Raw genomic sequence first — 21,257 nt, 5'->3', positions numbered from 1 at the left:
TTTGTGGCAACTTGTCACCGAGAAGCAGCTGAAGTGTGTGATTAGTGGTTTTTGCTCTAAACTGCTGTGCACTAAGCAGTGTGCAAACAGTGTGTGTTTATGTGTGTGGAAAATAATAGTGTGCGTTTGCGACAGGAACAGTAGACTGTAGACTGTATATAAAGATATAGGATGCATCTCCCGCTGCACAAAAATGAAGCCAAAATATCCTGGATATGGGAACAGCCATCTTGCACATGATGCCATTTGGTTACAGAGTCTGGGCAGCAGTAATTATTTTAATTAAGTCGTGTTATTGAGGTGGCCGTAAATCGTACGCAGGGCTCAGCTGTCAATCCTTGTGTCACACCCCCATTTTCATTGCACCAAATCACTAATTTAAACCAAACTTATAATAAAGATGAACCCTTGAGCAAAATATAAATGTGATGAGAACAATCTAAAATGACAGAAACCACAATCAGGAAGACATTTTTTGACATGTACTTGTAGGTTGTACTTTGGCCCATGTCCCATCTTCTAACAGGGAGGGGAACAAGATTAATGACCTTACCCCAGCCAGCCAACAAGGGGTGATCGAGATGGTATTGGCTTCACTTTTGGGGAGCTGTCATGTTGGCCATCTTTATGTGCAGTCAGTGGGATAGTCCCATACAGAGCTTAAATTTCTGATTACATACATGTCTGCCAATATATTTGTTATAAAATTCCATATTCCTTTACTAATTGTGTAATGATTTTGCAAAGCAGTTGTTTACTGGTTAGATTGTCAGTTCTAAATGAGATAACGTACCTTGACCTGGTAAAGGAGACTGATTTCTTTGTACATTTTGATGGGACATACAGACCTGCAGTGAATGCATCGATATTTTTGTTTCTCTGTTGTAGCTTAATGAGCCAGCTTACAGCAGCAGTGTGGCCTCAATGCCTATAGAACAATTTCATAAATATTGAAATTGTCATCAGTGGTGTGTCTGAGGAGAACAAGTGGATGTTTGTTATTGGGGAAAACCTTTAGACATGTTTTGATTGTGTCTGTTAAGTTTAGGTAGGTTACGTACGATGTAAGTAAGTACTGTGAAACAGCATACAGTCAAATGAAACTGATTGTTTTGGGCTTTCCACATGTTGCATGACAACAGAGCATTCTTCTGCACAATGTGTGCAATGTGAAATTAGGAAAAACTCACTGAAATTCATACAGAATTTATAGGTGCCTTTACAGCTCAGACTTTGCAAATACTGATACATCTTTGAAACAAGAACACAAGCCAATATCTAACTGTGAAGTGATAACTGGTCTGCCCCTAGTTTGCTGTATTTGAGTAAGTGTGTGTGTCATTTGTGCATGTATTTACAGTATATGCACGTAAGTGTTTGTTTTTTGTGTGTGTGTGTGTGTGAATATGTGTAAAAGTCCTTGAAACAAGACTGAGCTTACATCAAAACACTTCCATTTTGGATGGTAATAAAGAAGAGAATCAATCACTCTGTCAGTCACTGTTGACAGAATTTTTAATTATCTGACACGGCCTGTCAGTCTGTGATCAGCTGCCTATCACATTGTCTCTGAATGTATTCTTAATACAATCTCCTCTGTGCTCTCCAAAACCCTGAACTCCACCCAGTGAGCTGTGTCTTTGTTTCCGGAGAGCTCATCGGCTTGTTTTCCACTTGTATCCACTTCAGTTGTTGCTACATTCAAATTTTGGCTGTCAAGCCCCTCCAAAGACACAGAATTTAGATTAGCTGTCAAAATCCTTGGATTTTTTCTGGAATCGTTCCGATTCCTCTGCTTATTGCTGTAATTTAGCCAAATTTCGTTGTAAGGATTCATTCCCAGGCTGTAGGCGTGAATCCATCTTAGCATAAATCCATTCATATGTCTGTCCATCTGTCTAGACAGCCACTCAGCCAAGTGACAAACAGTCTGCCTGTCTGTCATCCAAAGCATCACTGCCTTATTTCCATGGTGCCGAAGCATTATGGGAAGCCAGTATCCTCAATGAATCAAAAGTTCATCACAAATTAGCTACTGAAGTCTGGTTTTCACAGAGGGGAGGTCACGGTGATTTGGATTTCCATCTTAGATTGACATGAGAAGAAAGTTCAGCAGCTTGTTTGGTCCTCCTTTTCTTCTTTAGTGCATTTCCTCTTTCTCTACCTGGTCCCCTGGTGTATATTTTAAGAGCTGAGGATGGATTTTTGTGGAAAAAGTGCCATTTACAGGAAAGCAGCTTGGAAAATGCTCCCAGTGATTTTAATGAGACTTAAACACACCCACAGGACCGACCATGAGAGAGATGCTTTATTCCAAAACTTCGGGGCCTGGGATCTCCTGAAACATAGTCATCATCCTAATTTGTTATGCCCAGAGAGCTTGATATAGTGTTGCACAAGGCTTACAGCCACCAGAAACACTTCTTGCGAAGTTTCTTCACACGGGCCTTGGTGCTGGGGCGGTTGGAAGATGAAGGGGCTAGCGTGGGCTTGGTCAAAGCGGCTGCAGGCACATCATACTCGCCCTCCAGCGCCTCCATTATCCCCTGCAAGCGTCCCTCCTGCTGTCGGAAATCATGCTCCACACTGGAGAGGAGATAAAGATAGAACAGTTGAAGGAAAAGGAGGGAGCACGATTTAGAGGTTGGGGTAGTGTCAAATCAAGTCAAATTTATTTATATAGCTCATTTTTCACAAAAAGAGATTAGATTTGGTGGCAGGAGGGAGGGGGAGAGAGGAGATGAGCAGAGGGATGTGAGGACAAGTGGAGGTCTGCTAAGCATAAAGAGAGCTTATAAAAAAGAGGGATTGAGGGACAGGTGAGTGCAGGAGTTTGAAAATGTAGTCGCAAAACGCTGACAACTTACAGAGAGATTGTACCTTGGTATAATGCAATTTTATGTGCGGATGTAAAATCGTGTTCTTAACTCGGATATATGCACCTTCAGCACACTGACTTTCACACAGGCCTCAACTCAGCACTCATTTCACGTCCATAGTATTCTTCTGCGCTTCATGCACCGATAGATCACAGGCTGGTGAGATGAGAGGAGTGGGAGGAGAAGGAAGAAGAGAGCAGCAAAGGAGAGGAGGGGAAAGGAAAGGAGTGGAGAGGAGCGTTTGCAAAATGGAGGAGCCAAAGGAAGGAGCAAGGGAGGAACTTTTTTTTTTTTTCTCCTCTGATGTGTTCAAAGCAGACCCTCTCGGCTTTCTTTTTTCTGTGCATCTCTCTCATCCCCCCTCCCCCTTCTCTTATCTCTCTCTTTTTCCCCACCGTCTCTGATGTGTCCACCGCTGCAGGTCATAGTGTAGTAGACTTTCTCTCTCCTTTTTTTATGTGCGAGAGAATATATATGTGTATTTGTGCGTTGGGTTTGATTACAGGGGCGGAGCTGCATACAGGGCCTGGCATCTGGAGTTAATGAGCCACATGATGAGGCAAGGGAGCAGACACAACTACCCAGTGGTCCCCTCCTCCAGCACGCCAACACTCATGCACATACTGTGCAAACAGACATCTGCTCCCCTGACATCTAAAGTGTGCATCTTCCACAACAAGCCCACAGCTGAGTGAGGGGGGAAAAGGTGCATACAGCGACTTATAGACAGAACAGGAGCAAGTAACTAACTCTCATCTGGGAGATGGAGGGATGGATAAATGAAAGAAAAGGCTTCAATAAAACAGGGCAGCGAGGTCACTGTGGATAAAAAGGAGAGAAACAATAAGAAGGAGGGAGGAAGTGAAGGAGGAGAGGATGTGGGCCACCAGAGGCGAGCAGAGAGGAGGGCAGAGAGGTCTTCGCTGAAAGAGCACGGGGATAGAGGGAGCGAGCGAAGGTAAAAGCTCTGGTGGGCATAAAGGAAGGAATGGCTGCCATGAATAAATGATAAAGGAGATGAACTGTGACTACACATACACACAGCTAGAAATTCTCCACATAGGAGAAAAAGAAAATAGTGAGCCTGTCCTACATTCGCTCAATTTATACTCTGTCATGTTCTAGAGTGGAGGACCTTTTGTCATGTCTCTCTTTACCCACACACTTTACTAGGTTTCAGCATCCCCCCCGTCTCAGTCCTCTCTAACTACCTCTCTGTACCCATATCTACCTCTCTTTCACTATTGTTCATAGGATTACGGCACGGTGGGAAAAGCGGCCACTCTCAGTTCGTTTTGCAAGCTGTCATCTCCGGCATCTTCGCAACTGTGTGCATGACTGTGTGTAATTGTTTCTGTTATCGTTGTGAGAAGCCGTTAAATTATTCAACTACACTTTTTGGTTGAAGTGAGGGTGAAGGTTAGTCACGTTCTTCAGCTGACAAGGTTAAGGTTGAGGTTCTGCTTGTACAGAGGTGTTTATATCATCCAGTCATTAATGTCTGTTCCTGTTTAGGACGAAAATGATGAATACCTTTAGGTGTTGTATGCGTGCCTGCATGTCTCTGTGTATGGGTTTGAGTTGTTTAAGCTTTGGGTTTGAGTTGTTTAAGCTTTGGGAGAAAAACAGAGGGGCTGTCATAAGTTCCTCTCCTCCATGTCGCTCATCATACAGATTAATTAGGACTGACAATGGCAAAACATCTTCAGGCAGTCAGCCCACATCAAAACCCCCCTTTTTAAACCACAAATCATTAGGATGGATGTTTCAATCCCACGCATAATCCATCCTGCTGCTTGCCACACTCTTACCCAGAATCCTCCCTGAGAGTTTGATAAGGTTGTTACTGTCCAATCAAATGGAGCTCTTGTACTTTTCTCTTGTGTTTCGCCGCATATTTAATGTGTGTAATTTCTTTGTAAGGAACTTGCACTGATATGTGAGAAAATGCAGATTTTGCATATCTGTCCAAGTTATTAACATCAATCACGCAGCGTGAAATATATTCATATCTTTGTTTCTCTGTATGAATTAGTGTGGGCACATACATAAGCAGAAAAAAGGCCTTATTGTTGGATTAATTAGCATTTGTGTATATGATTGTATTTGCATGTGTGCAAGAAAAACAAAGGGAAAGAGAGGAGAGGAATGATAATGACGAACGACCTACTCCTGAGTTTAGAGAAGCCTCAGGCACATTAAAAAGTCCCCATAATGCTCTGAAGATATTCGACTGAGAAGTATTGTGATATCTTAATTACTGTTGTTAGATGTTTTTTTTCTGTTACAGAGTAGGTTTATAGACAACAATAGTAGTGAATAAAATAAAATAAAAGTACTTTTTGTGCTGTTAACATATATTTGGTCGAATTTTGACCATACACAGCTTTCAAAAGTTGATTTACTGTTGTTGAAGCTTTTTTTTCTTTGTTTTGTTGCCTCATCATCAGGACTTACTTGTGGCAGAATAGATTATTTCAAAAATGACCAAAATTATGCTGTCTGTTAGTCAGGAAAGAGCAGTTGCTAAGTGAATGGTTATGTAAAACAAGTTGGTTCTGACGATAGTTTTCATGATGGATTCATCTGCCACAATTGTATTCTCAGTTGATGGATTCATCTGCCACAATTGTATTCTCAGTTGATTCATATTTCTATTCTGGTCATTTAAACAGTCCTAAACCTAAAAATGTTCAGTGTACAAAAGTATACAACTGTGAAAAGCAATAAATTCTCAAATTTGACAGGCTAGAACGAGATAATTAGTGGCATTATTGTTTTGATAATGACTAACATTAATTCAAGTAATTCTCTGTTGATCGACTAAGTATCATTTCAGCTAAGCCCATATTCCACTGACCAGTGTTTGTGGCCAAATGTCTTCAGTTTCTGCCTCCTCGTCTTCTTCCTTTTTGTGTGTATCTTGCATATGAATCTGTGCAAAGTAGGGGTGTTTTGCATACACTTATTTAACATCTGTGTACATTATATCTATATGGATGTATGGGTGGATGTGTATGTTGCCATGTGGCAATCATTTCCCCTTGGTGTTCATTAGAACTTACTGGGCTAACGATCCCGCTGTGTTAATTAAGATCAAGGGGAGAAAAGAATAGGCTGAGGAGAAGGAGAAAGAGGGAGTCAGAGAAGTGTGTGAAGAGATAGAGGGATGAAACAACAGAGGAGTAGAAAGTAGAAACACTGGAGGGATGCAGATGTGGTGCGTTTGGGAGGCAGGTGATTTTGTGAATTAGCGAGAGCTGGAGAGATAAAGGCCCTGTAAAATGTCTCTTTATCCCTTGTGGCCTACAAGGGAGGTTTACATATGATTGTAAACAAGCAGGATAAGCTCCAGGCCTGGCTTTACTATGAGACATGCAAACAAAAGGTTCTCGACTAAAAGCAGGTTTTTACAATAACTAAATATTTATTTTTGTGTTCTTTGTCTGTGTTCACAACAAAGCTACGGCACGTACTAAAACCCATATTTTCAGCTCGAGTGAGCGGGGCAGAGAAAGAGCAGTCGTTGGGTGTTTGGTGGGAATGGGGCACAGGTGATTATAGCTTTGTCAATTGACAGATGGAATGAGGCAGGGATATACAGAGGAAACCACTTTGATTGAAAGTTCGAGATGAAAGAAAGAGAAGATTGAGCAGGCATGGGATGAAAAGACGGGATTGATTTACATAATGAAAGGATAAAAATAAGAAGGATGGGGTGGAGGTGATGGGAGGATTAAACTACAGTATGTGGTATCAGTTTGTGATGGCGCAAGAGGATCTAAGTTGCAGAGGATCTAAGAATGCAATTACTTATTTAGGTCAGACACACTAGCGATGACTGAAACAGGAAAGACGCATCATTTAGGTGCTGAATTAATTTGCTTGTTTGCACAGAGCACTCTTTTGTGTGTAAATAACTTTCCTGGAGAGAGCTGCCTCTTCTAATCCCTTAGAACAGCGCATGTATTAATTTCAATGTTGATGAGGAGGATCACTCATAGTCTTGTTTTTTAATATAATAGGGATATATTTTATGAGCAATACAATTATCAGAGTGGGCGAAAAGGGCAGAGACAGCAGGGTACCAGGAGGGAAGCTAATGAAAAATAAAACAAAAAAGAAAGATGTGCTGAATAAGTGATACAACCTGGGAAAGCTCAGAAGAAACAATGTGAAATTAAACATTTTCAACAGTTTTTTTTTTTTCCAGGAGAAGTTTCAGGGCTGTTTAGTATGCTCTGGGAAAGAATGAGTTGGCATTGGTGAGTTATGCAACGCAGTAAGCTCATTATCTTGATCATGTTACCTGTAGATGATGCAGGCTGTCTTTTGGCAGGTGGGGCAGTTGTTAATGTCCTGACCAGTTCTGTATGAGCTGCGACTGCAGAAACAACAGATGCAAAGCATTCACACACACACACACACTCACAAAAGGGTTTAATTGAAAGAATATCAGATGTGACACATACGCATGCTGTGTGTTTTAGTCCGCCTGGGGAACAACTCCAATTATCGCCTTTGGGGCGGTTCCTCCCAAAATAAAAAATACACGTTTTTACTCTTGCCTGAAGTGCTGTTTATCCATCTAGACTGTTGTGGCATGAGTTGCGGAATCTAGGAGGTATCAGCTGTAGAGATGTTGGCTTTTCTCTCACACAATCTTGAGTAACTGGGTCATCAGACATTGCTGTTGAGTTTTTCAAAATCTGTTTTTCTGGGAAAATAGTCAATAGTCAAGAAAAGACAGAGATCTCAATATCTCTAAAACTTGGCAACTCACACAACAAACAAAAGAGAAAATTGATTTTAGGCTGACCTGTCCATTTAACACCATGTACTGATATTCAACAGCAGAGGAAGATATCTTATTTTGCAGCAGAAAAACAAGTTAAGCCTGTCTTGACAGAGTCTCTCTCTCTACTACAACTGTTATTAACATCAGGGGTGTGCTCTCTAGGGGTTGTCAAAAGGGCACAAATAAGCTTGTCGTATTAACTGCATGTGATGTACCCTAACAGGAGTGACGGCACTTCGCCTGAATTGTCCTGCTTGGCTGTCCAGGCTGGTGAACATAACCTCTAAACAATGTTTACACTGTCTGTCTGAGAGGCCAAGCATGACACGACATTCATATTACCAGCACATTGTTCAGTGACAAGTATCTCATAGTCTTTTCATTTTAGGAACTAGCTGCATTGGAAAATTGGCGCACATCACAAGAAATTCTGATTACACATGCAAAGTGTGTTATCAAGGTTGAACCAGACGACGGAGCTGTTGGAGAATAAAGTCAGATTAAAAAAAAAAAAAAAAAGATCCGACAAGCTCATGCTGACTGTCATGTAATTAAAACGCTTTATTTTGCCAAGATGTTTTGGCTGCCCCTTCACTGAACTGTCTAGATGAGGGAGTTGCTGATTTATGTTGATAAACTAGATGTTTTAATTACATGGAGAGAAACTGTGTGACTGGCATCAGTATTTCTCTCCCTAGCAGGCTTTATCAAAGACAACAACAGCAAGAGCAGACGGGTATTTGCTTCGAGAGAGGAGAGAAAACATGGAGCTGAGCACAGCGACAACCTTTTAGCTCAGCCGACACTTTTATCACAGCGGCCCACTTAGAGTACTTTCATTTCAGGCACAGCATCAGATGCATGGTGGCTCTCTTACTTGCTGGTTCTCTAACTTTTCCTTTTCTTGTTGTGTCTCTTTTCTCTAAATTGCTCTCTCTTTCTGTCTATCCATCTCCGTTTTGTCTGCCCCTTTTTTTACCCTATTTGTAGCATTAGTATCCTCACATATATGTAACTTTCTACTGTCCAGTCACACGTTCAGAGCAGGACAGCATGTACACTGAGTTTAGGAGCCTTATTGTGCAGCTTAAATATTAATTGCATTTAGACTGGAGCTGGAGACATCTGTTAAACAGAAACTTGGGGGATGGAGAAAGTAAAATCATGTAAAAAGGGATGTTTAAGTGGGGTCAGAAGGACCCTTTTTGATTGAAGATGAGGCAAAAAGGTAAGAAATTGGTTTGGGGGGGGTAGTAGTAGAACCAGTGGGTGTCAGAGATTAGGAGGGAGAGGTTGGAGAAAGGGGTTGAAAGAGAAGAATTACTGACAGTAGAGGTGAAATGGTGAGGAGGATGAGGAGGGGAAGAATGCCGAGCGATGGGAGGGGGGGGACAAAACAGAGCGACGGCTAGCACATAACAGCAGGGGACAGTGATTGACAGGTCACCGGAGGCGGGGAGGGAGAAGGGGAAGATCAGAAAATGCCGAGAGGGCAACAGAAGGATTCACGGTTGTGTGTCGCAGGCTTGATTTATATGAGGAGGTGCGGAGAGAAGGGAAAAAAGTGAAAAGAGATAAAAGGTATTAATTAAGAATTGGGGAAAGATAGGTGCGAGGGCGTAGGTGGAGGAAGGGATGAATAGCTGGAAGCGGGTTAAGGAGCCTCGGAGAAAAAAGGGGGAGGGCACTGATTAAAAAGAAGAGAGTATGCAGAGCCGACTGGGATGCCTCAAGAAGAGAGAAACAAAGGTAATGGAGCAGGAGAGGAAGATTTATGAATAAAAGAGGTGGCAGGAGAAGAAAGACGAACCGATTAGTTTAACTTGGTAGGCAGTACGACGTCTCCTAGAGATACTGTTACAGTGGGGAGAACAGTCCCTATAAGGTCTATAGGATTAAAGAACAGCGGAGGGATCTGCGAGCAGGTATATCATATATCTATACAGGATTTGAGCACACACACGTGCACACACGTAGACATACTTCAGTGAATCTCCACTGGCCTGCCTGACACTTAAAATCCATTACACTGACTTGAAAGCCTGTCGGTTTATATTTTGCTATAAAAACTCAAAAATACTCCTTTCTTAATCTTGTGCACTCCCTCGTCGCCTTGTTCTCTCCCTCGCTTTCTTCTCCTTATCACTAACTCGCTCACTCTCTTACTTAAGCATTCACCAGATCAGGTAATACCTCTACCTCACCTCTACTTCATCCCATATCTCTAATTTCATCCATGTCTTTATCTCTCCTATTCCTCTCTGCCTTGCTGACTCATGGTATAGTTCATCCTCCTTTATCCCCACTTGCTTCCCTCTCTCACCCTTCGCTGAGGGCCTTGCTCTTCTCCAGGTCTTGAATGACGTTCAGAAGCACCTTGATCTTCTCCTGATTGGACACCAGGTTCTCCTCCACGCTCTGCAGCTGCCTCTCGAGCCCGCGGGGTGCGTTCCCCACAGGTCCGCCCAACAATCCCCCTGGAGCCCCGTTACACTGTGCTTTCATATGAGTCTTACAAGGCAGAGTGTGGTCATCGAATGATTTGCTCTTCTGTTTTGCGTAGTCCTTGAGTTTAATCCGCTGCGACGATGCTTTGTTGGGAATATCTGTGGTGTCCTTGCTGTTTTTGGTTTGCGCTAGGTCTGTGGCCGGTTCGGAAGGAGTGAGTTTAGGGGAGTTTTTCGGTGGCAGGGGTGGCGTGTTGGTGGATTTTGAGTCGCTGTGGAGGGAAGAAACTGAAGGTTTAGAATTGACACGGACTGATGTGTGTTTGTGTTCATCGGCGTGCTTGATTTTAGCCAAGTCATGCTTGTGTTTGTCAGTCGAATGTGGCTCTGTCGCCTCTGCAGACGGTGTGTGTGCTTGCTGCTTATGCGTGGTAGCTGTGGTCCTGTCTGTGCTGTTGTGCATATGTGTGTCTGCTGTTTGTGTGGCCGAGTCTTTGTATATAGTGAAGTCCGCTGAGTGTGGCCTTGACTGCAGTTTTGAATCTTTCGTTTTCGTCTGAGCTTGTGATGTGTGGTTGGAATGTGAGCTGTGTGTTTTTGGTATCGTGTGTGACAGCTGTGGTATTTGTGTAGTCTTTACTGATGTGTTTGCTGTGTAAGACACAGAGTCCAGGGCACACTCCTTCTTCGACTGGCTGGGAGCAGCGGAAGCTTTCCGTGGCGGATTAGGTAAAGTCTGGCTCGCTGTTATTTGATTGACAGCCTTCCTTCGACATGCGCCTGTGCACGGCGTAATCTGTGACCGTCTCCTCCCACAAGTCGCACAGAGACGAGGCGGGGAAGTCGCCATGACTCGACAAGGCCGTGGCGGGGTGGCGTGCACAGTCGTACTAACGCTCCCTGTCTTTAGAACGGAGCGGTGGCCCTCCATGCGTAGAGACTGCACCCTCCTCCTCTCGTGGGCCGGCTCTTTGCCTTCTGCGGCCTCAGTGCAAACCCCTCCCACTACATCGGAGGCTACCACGCTGCCGTTTGTATACCGAGCTGTCCTTTTAGCTCTTGTGTCTTTAGGGTTTGTCCTTAGTGTTTTAATCTGGCAGTAAACTCCACTGCCCGACCCCTGAGAGCCCATGTCGTCCTGTGTCAGGCTGTTGATCTCGTTCTGAGATGTCTCCTTGGACACTGGCAGACTGTTGCTGTCACTTCTGATAACTCCAGCTGTCTCTGCTGAGGTTGCTTTGTCTGTGGCCATGGCAAGTGGACGATGTGTGTTGGTTGGCTGGCTGCTGTGCCGTTTGATGGAGGGGAGAGTCCGCAGCCCTGGAGAAGTCTGCACCCCGACGCTGCACAGAGGGCCCCATCGCCCTCCTGCCAGGGGAACCCCCAGCGCAGGCACCGGATTGGTTGGGTCAGCCACCCTTCTGCCCATACTCCTTTGCAGGTTGGCTCAGCCCCCCGAGGAGCTGAACGGGATGAAGGCAAGCGATGACATCAGCCAACGTCAGCAGAATTATATCCAGTAGGAAGTGGGAATAGTTCCAGCTTTTGTATACCCAGTGAATTTGTCTGTTTGTGAGGCGGAGTGGAAGAGTTTGTACACGGAAGTTGAAGACAGGAATTCAATATCCAATAAAGCTTTACACTCTCAATGTCCTCCCATTAATGACCTCCTCACTACTTTGGCTACTTCTGATTGGACATTACTTTCACAGCTTCTCTCAGTTTCTAACCGGCAAAGTGATGAGCTGGATGGATTCTCTGGACGTTGCGGGTTAGTTCTGGAGAGAGAGAGAAAGAGAGAGAGAGGCAATGAATGAGAGAAACATCAGTCGAAAGGAGGGACAACCGGGAATAAATGGTTAGATTGGCAAGAAGGCACAGACATTAAGCACGAAAAGCACCATATAAAAGCTTTGACCTCGGCTGAACGCACACACTAACCAGATCGATAGAACTCTATCAACCCTTCATTAGACCAGCAGGTGCGGTGCAGTTATAGAGGCAAAACTCTCTTTCTTATCAAGCTGTTTTTTCTTGAAGGAACAGCAAAGCCTCGACATAAGGGTAATCGCGTATGCCTCGAGAAAGTTGCAAGTCGAAAGTTGCACACTCACCCAAGGATCTCAGTCGATAACACTTAGAAATGTTGGGCTACAGATGTCGCTGCAGGCTTTTATTACGCGATGACACAGTGTGACACATTTCGAATGATGTTATGTTTGCCTCCCAGAGCAGTATGTAAACTGATGATGCATCATGACTTCACATCGCAGTTTGGGAATCTGTCTAAGGAGTTCAGTATGATGTCAGTCTCTGCGGCATGGTTTCTGCCCACTTACCTTTTTATTTTCAGTGGGATGAATGGGCATCTTTTACTTTTTGTAGATTTTTTTTTCTTTTCTTAGGCAGCAAAAATGATTTTGATTTGTGGCTTAGTAATGCTAAAGCCTTATCTGGTTTTGTATTGTATGCTCGCTCAAAATTGTTTGGGAGGAGAACACAATTATCCTTTTGATCTTAATCACTTCAAATCACCTGAGAATCGACTCAGAATGGTTTAATGTTGCACTGTGACTCTATGAGTCACTGATAAAATTGGAGCTGGATAATATTACATTCGATTTTTTTGTAGGTGGAAATTGGGCCATTGCAGCAGCACATATTGGTACATCAAAGAGAAAAAGACATAGGAGAGTAAATGGGGGTCACAGGAGGTTGTTTAAACAAATGAATCCAATTTAGTAATTCAATTATACTATATGTGTTATACAGTATATCTCATAGTATAAGTGTTATTTTTTATATATTTATATATTTTTGCACAGATTTTGCTCCTGAGTGATGTGTTTTATTATCCTATGTTGAGTTTCTGTGGATCATTTTAAAGTATCTGCGCAACATACAATAAAACCGTGAATCTTCACTCACCTCACGATTCCATTAGGATTCACCTGTCGACAAATTGAATGCACGATCCCGATACATCTTGATCCATCTAAATGTTGGCATCTCCAATTTAAAATGTTACTGTGCAAGGCTGCTTTTTCACACTTTAATATTCCCTTTATATTTAGGAAGGCATTTTAAAATCAGATTGTAACAGAACACATAACCAACACTACTTATTTCTATTTTAATGTTAGTTCATTTTTGTTCTTGTAGTCTTGTACTTAACTTGTCTTACTTTTATTGTTTTTATGGTAGACACAGTATTCTTGAATTTACATCCTTGAACACTTCAGATATTGTATACATTTTTGTACCAATCTCTGGTGCAACAATTTCCTTTGGGATGACTAAAGCTCTATCTTTTCTTATCTTGTCTTATAAATCCATCTGCAGTGCTTTGCATGTGTGATTTAATCAGTGTTTTCCTGTAGCAGCTCTCTGACAGGACAGGACCACTGAATGTGGTAAACATCACAAACATGACTCTGCTGCGCACGCCTTTCACGGAGTGGGACGGCAAAGATGACAGTACCTCCTAAATTCATGGCTGATAAGCGATACTCCCTGCATTGTTAAAGGTTGCAGATGTTAGTTTCAGATGAAAATGGCTAATGCTTTTAGTAATTATTGTGAGGCAGATACAATACATAGTGTGCATCTTCTGTGCTTCACGCTTCCAAGTAACTTCACAACATCCGAAACGTGGCCAGATGTCCGATGCTGATCTCCGCCTCCTACATCAGTGTCTGCTAGCATAAGTTATGATGATGTTCATCCGCAGCAGGAGCAGCAGGAGTGCAACATACGTTGCAATATAATTTTACCACTTTATTGTCCAGCCAAGGCCTGAAAATCAACAATCAACAGAGGCTTCTAACTCCCGTTTCTGATTTGTCTTTGCATTGTTGCATTTCTGTAACATCTGCATCACCGAACTCTAGTAATGGAGACATTTCTACACCTCTACATTACAAACATCAGTACATTTGTAGATCTGAGTCAGACATTTCTGCTCTTTTTACCATTTGCATTGAACTTATACCCCTGTTCCTCTGTCCAACTGTGACTCTTCAGTTTGTTGATTCCTGAACATATTGGTGCCTTCCAACAGATGTCTGTTTAGGCAAATTACAAAATCGGTTGCATTTGTTCAAGAAATTAGGGTAGTCCAAGGCATCAGTCAGCAGAATGAAATCTGAAACCAGCTGGTGTACACACACACACACACACACACACACACACACACACACACACACACACAGAAAAAAAACTATTTAATGCCAGCTGGTCTATCATCACAGCACAGATCCTTGTGGTCAAGGCTGGAAAGGTACAGCATTTTCAAAATAAATTACATATGTCCTTGTTCTCCTCTTAGTTTATGAACCCATCAGACAAAAAAATGCTTGTCTCAAAATCACAGACAAACACCAAAATAGTGCTCACGGTTTTCCAGAAATTACAGAAATCTCCCCTGCCATCAGCTGCAGCCCTGTGGCAGTTAATATGTTCTTACCAGCACATAGATACTAACTTATAATAACTGTGATGAGCCTGTCGTAGTCGTGCACACATTCACTCATACAGACACTCGGTGTGACTTATATCGACTCATTTTGAAGCCCGACGTCACACGCTGTTTTGCCACCATGAACAGAATTTTAAAAATTGGCATTTTAGCCCCTTTTATTCCCTTTTCCCTGACAGCAAGTGTTATTAACATTGTCAGACTCTTTGGAATTTCAGTTTTCATTTAAGATCATTAAATATTAAAACAGAGTGGATGCAGTTTATTATGCTGGTGGGCCCGCCGATGGGCCCGGCTAAGGATTGAGAACGATTTAAATTTAGACTGTTTTTTAGTCTGTGTTCCTGTTCTGTGAAAACGCCGACATGTTTGCCGGGACAACTGTCAGTTTCACAACAGAGCTTTACAGTTAGCCCTTGTGACAAACTTCCTGCTGTGCAATTGTGCTCGAGAGTTGCACTGACATAAGTGGAGCTTTGAAATATAAGGTCTTAACGTAAGGCTCTGTAGATCAAAGGATTTCAGCCTCAGTGACTTATCGCTGTTATTTATATGAATATCTTGACAGTGTGTTTGGCTCAAGGACTGTTACAGTGACTTGCAGCTAGCAGGAGGTCACACATAATTGACAGCCCAGAGTGTTTATGATGGGTTACCATGGTAACTGCGGCAGAGATTGTCCTGGAGTAGAGGACAACGGGTCTTGACCTGTGGTCCACTTATCCATCTAGCTTAATGTATGTTTTCTATTTTGGTGTGAATGTGGTTTGTTTGCTCTGTGTGTGTGTGTGTGCGTGTGTGTGTGCGTGTGTATGAAATCTATTTGCAAAGCAGGCTGCAGCCACCAGGTGCCCGAGAAGGGACTGAGATGTGTTGTTTGCGGAAAAGAAATTGCAGATTTTGACGATATAAGAGAAACACAACACCAGAGGAAGAGAGAGACGGTGTTTGTGTGTGTGCAACGGAGATAGCGCACACCGCACAAGTACGTGCGTTTGTACCAGCGTGTGTGTGTGTGTGTTTGAGTGTGTAAATGTGTTGTCAAGCCGTCTGCCCTGGGATTCAGTCTACGTCAATTGAAGATAATTTCACTGCAGCTCATTTCCAAGCATTTGTCTTTCCAGCAGCAGCCACACCAGACACCAGAGCACCTGCTGCAACAAACTTTCTCCCTCACTCTCTCTTCTTGCTGTCTCCTTCTATCTGCGTGTCTGTGTGTGTGTGCGTGAGAGACTCTGTGGTTATGTGTGTGCCTACATTTCAAGTCTCACATCTCACCTCCTGACCTGCAGCTTGTCAGGGAGAAAGTGACACCACATCCTCAGGAATCAGCTTCACATGCCTGACTCTCTCAATCTTTCTTCCTCTCTCTCTCTATCCAGGTCTTATTGGATGGAGTTCTCCCGCTGTCCCCCCTCGTCTTTCATCGTTACCCGTGTTTGTTGTCACACTTTTCCACTCGCCACCCCCTTTTCCATCTCTGTCATGCTGCCTTTGATTTTGCTGTGTGTTTCCCTCTCCCTTCCCCTCTGTCTCTATATTTAATCTCAGTCTCGCACCCACATCGCACCTCTGGCTGTGCAAAATGATCAGGAAGGAGAAGGGGGGAGGCAACGTTGTTGAACCGAGGGATGAAGGGGAGGCGGAGGGGGGAAAAAAAGGAGAACAGGGGCGATGGTGGCACATGGGGAGGTGCATAAAGGTGGTGGAGGGATAAGGGGGAGAGAGCAGATGAAGGGGAAGAATCTTGCATACAAGATAAAAGTTCTGTGTGAGTGTGTGTGCATGTCGGAGGATGAGACGTAAAGGCCCATTTTCCGGATTTGAAATCTCCAATAACTCTCATAGAGTTTGCTAAATTATAAAGAGAGCAGCACAGAGGAGAGAGGGATGCATGACATTAAAAGAGAGGAAGGCGGAGGTTCGTGAAGCTGCACACACTGCTTGCCAGTAATCAATACGCAGTGCAAGTGTGTTTGAGCATCTGTCACCACACACAAACAACACCCCCCCCCCCCCAAACACACACACACACACACACACACACAGCCATTAAACACTACAGGGAGTTTCTTGACAGGGAGCAGCTTTTTATGAAATCTGTTTATACATGCAATGAGTTTAATTTACCAGTTGGAGGGTTTGGGTGGCTCGAGAATTGTCTACAGCGTAAGGCAGTCTCAGCAAGGCCGTAACTGTGTGTTTGTGTGTGTCTGTGTGTGTGTGTGTGTCTGTGTGTGTCAGTGTATGTGTGAATTAGTTCACACCCACGTATTTGCAGTGGTAACAGAGCCCTGAATGCTCCAGCGAATCGAGTCCCCTGTCATTTCAAGGTGAGCCTTATTTTGTAGCCACCGATTGACTGGCCCTCCATGTGTGTGTGAGCGTGTGTGTGTGTGTGTGTGTGTGTGTGTGTGTGTGTGTGTGTGTGTGTGTGTGTGTGTGTGTGTGTGTGTGTGTGTGTGTGTGTGTGTGTGTGTGTGTGTGTGTGTGTGTGTGCGTTAGGGAGATGGACTCACTTTACTGCTCTGTAATCACACTGCCTCTCTTGGTCAGCATCTCTACACAAATGCTTCACTTTATTGGCCCTTTGAGACAGGGCACGCACTGCATTTTGGGTAAGGTAGTCAGTCCCCACGCCCAAACACACGCACACACACACACACACACACACACACACACACACACACACACACACCGTCTGGGCTCAAAGAAGAAAACTTTTCTTTTTATTTGCATATATTGGTGAACTTCTATGTTTTATGACCACTGTTTCTCACATTATATAAGCTCTTGAAACTTTACATTTCAATCTGATGCTTAATTCAATCAGGGACACTTTATGTCAAAGAATTTACCACTGTTTATTACAACAATTGGAAGGAAAAGGCTCTCCTCCTGAAGGCACTCCCCAGATCAATCTGAATAAGAATGCAAGCAATTCTTTCAGTGTTGCACAGTAAAAATACATATTTCATATTTCCATGAATATTAATCGCAGCTCAGAATCAGACAACATTTTCCAGACAGCTTGCACAGACATTCGTCAATGAATAATTGTGGGAAGAAGTTGAAGTGATGTCAGCGCAGGTGGCTACAATGATCTGCCAAGTAAGACAGCACGCCGTTAGATTATTAAAACCTCCTCTCTGACGTGTTTTAATGTGATTGATTGCAAAAGACTGGCTGATATGGTTAGCAGACGAGCTGTCAGACAGATCAGTCGGACTGATCAGCTCATTACAAGTACAATTTCACCTGGACGACCGTGGTACTAAAAAAGACATTTGGCAGAATTATTGAGAATCCTTGTGTGTGTGTGTGCTCAGGATAGGGCCTAGTTTTAGTGTCAGTCCTTGTAGCAGGCGCAGATAGTATTAGTATTTGCTTCCATTTCTGCTTAAATTAATATGGTATGTCAGCAGGTGTCCAATATTTGCAAACTGCATTGCAGATATACAGCATGAATGCACTGTTTATCATTTTTTTGTTTTGTTTTTGGATAATTGGTCACTGGATTCTTATTCCCTTAAGTATCCTGGTAGTCTATAACATTTATCTTGCCTCTGTCTGCACCTCAGACAGAGGGAAAGAATCCAGTAATGATCGTCAAAATAACAAGAAACCTGCTCAGCTCTCTGCCGCCTGTTGTGCATTTTAATTGGGTGCAACTGTATTTTTCAGGGACAGTGCACTTTAATCAGCATTTCAACTCGAGAGCCAAAAGCCACAAAGGCTAATGTTCATATCACAAAACCCAAGTGTCTCAGCCAACCCAGCATAATCCAAGTGTGTCTCTCATTGAAACGTTGTTCGGGGCCTGTTGTGTGTGCCTCACTGATAGTAAGGGACTCAAGTGACTCTTCTAGGCACTCATTGTAAACTATGGAAATTGCTGTCTGAGAACCTAATGCAGGTTTTCCGCACACACATTGAAATTGGCGTCAAATTTATGAGAAATTGATGAGAGATTAAAAAAACAATGTCTTTGCTCAACAGAAGTGGTTTCCAAACTCTTTAAGTCCATCGCATCCATTAAAAGGTATTATCTGTAGAAGAGGGCCAGGATTCATTGGGGGCATGTAATACCAGAGAAGCTAACGACTGATGCTGTTTTGCAGCTATGCTTGTCTGTAGCTAGCTAATTAGCTCATGGCCCAGTTAGCCGTGGGGCCAGTGGCCCTACAGGTTGGCTAAACCGAGACCTCGGGTCACGGGGGAGTCACCACAGGCGACATGGCCTAGATTGACTGGACTCAGCAGCCTGGTGTTAGAGTGGACACAGCTGGACACCAAACTGGGACTGAACATGGGCTCCAAGTTTGTATTTGAATGAACTGTGTTTAAGGATGAGTTAAAGAGGCAGTTACGCCCGTCTTGGTTTGGTGGAGAGAGGAGAGACGGAGAGAGACCTGATTTCTTGTGGTGTGCAATTGTATTTTTCTGTGTAGTAAGAAAAAAAGAAGTAAGAGTCCTGACATTTTCTGAGTTCATTTTATGGTGCAAAGTGTTGTCGCTAGTGAGGACAGGTCAGGGGCTAGCATGCATGTTAATCTCGTAGACATCTTTGACGTAGCATCAACACTGTTTCTTCACACACTGTTGATAAATTCTGGCCATATCTTACAAATTGCTCCTTTTAAAGGAAATGTTTTGTCTTTTCATGCCGAGTCACCCAACACTCAATATGGTATGAATATATTGAAAGAGGCTTTTCAGTTTTAACAGTTGTAGATTCAATATTATCAAATCATATTGAATTAAAGCAAACAGGGGCGCTGCAGATTTACAAAAGAGTTCACTGAAACAGTACTACAATACTACAATACTGCTAAATCTGCTATTATTTTAGATGTCATTTTTTTTTCAACAACAAAAAAGCTGACATTTAAAGTGGTCAAAGAGAAAAATTAAAAAACAAAGGTTGCAGCCCTTTTTATGGGACATGTCCGTCTGCTGTAGATGTTGGGAGATGGAGCACAACCCAGAGGTCTGACTCCACTCTTCTCTTGTTTTTATCTGGAGTCCCGTACTATGTAGCATTTCAACATTGCCAGTATATCTTTAGATATCAGTTTTCACTAATCCTGACTATTGCAATCATATGAACATGAGATGTGACACATGGGTCACATGGGTCAACCCAGGTTTTCCACATCTAGCCATAAATACGTTTGCGTAGAAGCTGAGGTGTTTGCAGTGAGGGACCAGTTGCAAACTTGAACAAATATACTGGCAGCAGAGCAACATGTGTTATAAACAAAGGGCAAACTGTAAAATTAGACAAATACAAATTAGTTTAACACATAATCCAGGCTGAAAGCAACACGGTTGCAGCTGCCAAATGCAGGAAGGCCAGCTGACAAAAACATGGCAGACTGTGTGAATGTGGACATTAATAGGCTTAAAATATCACTGCCCCATCAATCTAGAATCTGAAATGAATAGATCTGACTATAATTAAATTAACATATCCATTAAATTAAAAGTGTTGCTCAGATATATTCTTCTGGCGTATGAATGACTGCTTTAGACTTATTCTTTCAGCTGTAATCCCTGGCGGTGTCAAGAGGACTTTGGAACAGACAGAAAATATGTAGATATAAAGACATTATTCTAAGTTGTCCTTCCATTTCTTATAACAAGTACGAGACTTTAGTTTTCATTCAGTGTCTGGTGTGATGATATTATTATTAGATAAATCACATTGAAATGGCTGTGACATCGCTTGCAGCCAACAGAAAAAAATTGCTGAAGGCGACGTGGCCTTCCTGCACAACAAGTCGGCCTCTCACAGTCCACGCATTGAGCAGCACAAGATCTTTTATGAATGGAAATGTAATATCCAGATAATTTGATTGGTCAGAAGGTGGTGCTTTTACATATGGTTATCTGTTATCGCCAGCGTAAGGTGAGCAGCACAGGTTACCATGGCGATGCACCACAAGAAGAAAACCACCATCATAGGCCTGAAAACCTCTGTAAGCACAAAACCTGCTTCATAGTACTGACCTCAGGGGTGGGAAAGCCACATCACATAGCATATCGCTTGATATGATGACAAAAACTGGTGTTAATGCAAATGTCACAAAAAAAGGTTTTTTTGAATTGTTCCAAAAGATACCATGAATTAACAATGATAAGATAAATCTTGTATCACCCTTGGCTCATCCTCAAAGCTCAGCTTTGGGAAACACTGCAGAACATTGTGTACTGTGTGTTCATGATAAATTTACTTTCCAATCTGGTTTACCATCCTTGTTATGCTCGTAGATTTCACTTTACTCTGGACGTGAGTAATGCTCAGGATTCTGAGGTTTCTGTCAATCTTCCGGAGCTCGCCATGAGGTTAACGTTGTAGGTGTTGAGTCTTTGCCCCTGGACAAAATACTCTGAGATTACTGTTTTTACTTTGCCTTGTTGTGAGATTACTTAAATCATCATTAGACCAGTGAGGTAGACCAGCCTGGACTGAAGCCTGTGGTCTGAAGTTAATTTACACCTCCACCCATAAAAAAAGAAATGAAATACAGACAAGTTTAAACCTGTTTGAGTCTCCTCCTCTGCAAATCCAGTGCGAGAAAAAAAAAAAAGAAAAAAATCTTTAAAGTTTCAATCCCTTTTAGCTCTTTTTACTTTTTCCTGGGGGGATAAAT

The 21,257-nt window shown here is 42.8% G+C and overlaps 2 protein-coding genes across 4 annotated transcripts in view; one reads left to right on the top strand and one right to left on the bottom strand.

Annotated features, from left to right (window-relative positions):
• LOC119007156 (dedicator of cytokinesis protein 2-like) overlaps positions 1–21,257 on the top strand; it is a 105,942-nt gene that overhangs the window by 50,503 nt on the left and 34,182 nt on the right. The window lies entirely within an intron of this gene.
• LOC119007157 (protein INSYN2B) overlaps positions 1,394–21,257 on the bottom strand; it is a 23,300-nt gene continuing 3,436 nt past the window's right edge. Inside the window, exons 2-4 of one of the 2 annotated variants that reach the window (XM_037076576.1) lie at positions 10,001–11,902; positions 7,189–7,263; positions 1,394–2,586 (exon numbers count right to left, since the gene is read on the bottom strand). In XM_037076576.1, coding sequence (XP_036932471.1) covers positions 2,403–2,586; positions 7,189–7,263; positions 10,001–11,553 — 1,812 coding nt within the window. In that variant the 5' untranslated portion in view covers positions 11,554–11,902 and the 3' untranslated portion in view covers positions 1,394–2,402. The remainder of the gene's footprint in view (positions 2,587–7,188; positions 7,264–10,000; positions 11,903–21,257) is intronic. The other variant, XM_037076577.1, reaches the window with a different exon arrangement.

Source organism: Acanthopagrus latus, chromosome 18, assembly GCF_904848185.1.
Source record: "Acanthopagrus latus isolate v.2019 chromosome 18, fAcaLat1.1, whole genome shotgun sequence".
Taxonomy (NCBI): Eukaryota; Metazoa; Chordata; class Actinopteri; order Spariformes; family Sparidae; genus Acanthopagrus; species Acanthopagrus latus.
Note: the sequence above shows the minus strand (reverse complement) of the source record. Positions and strands in the feature narration are given on the sequence as shown.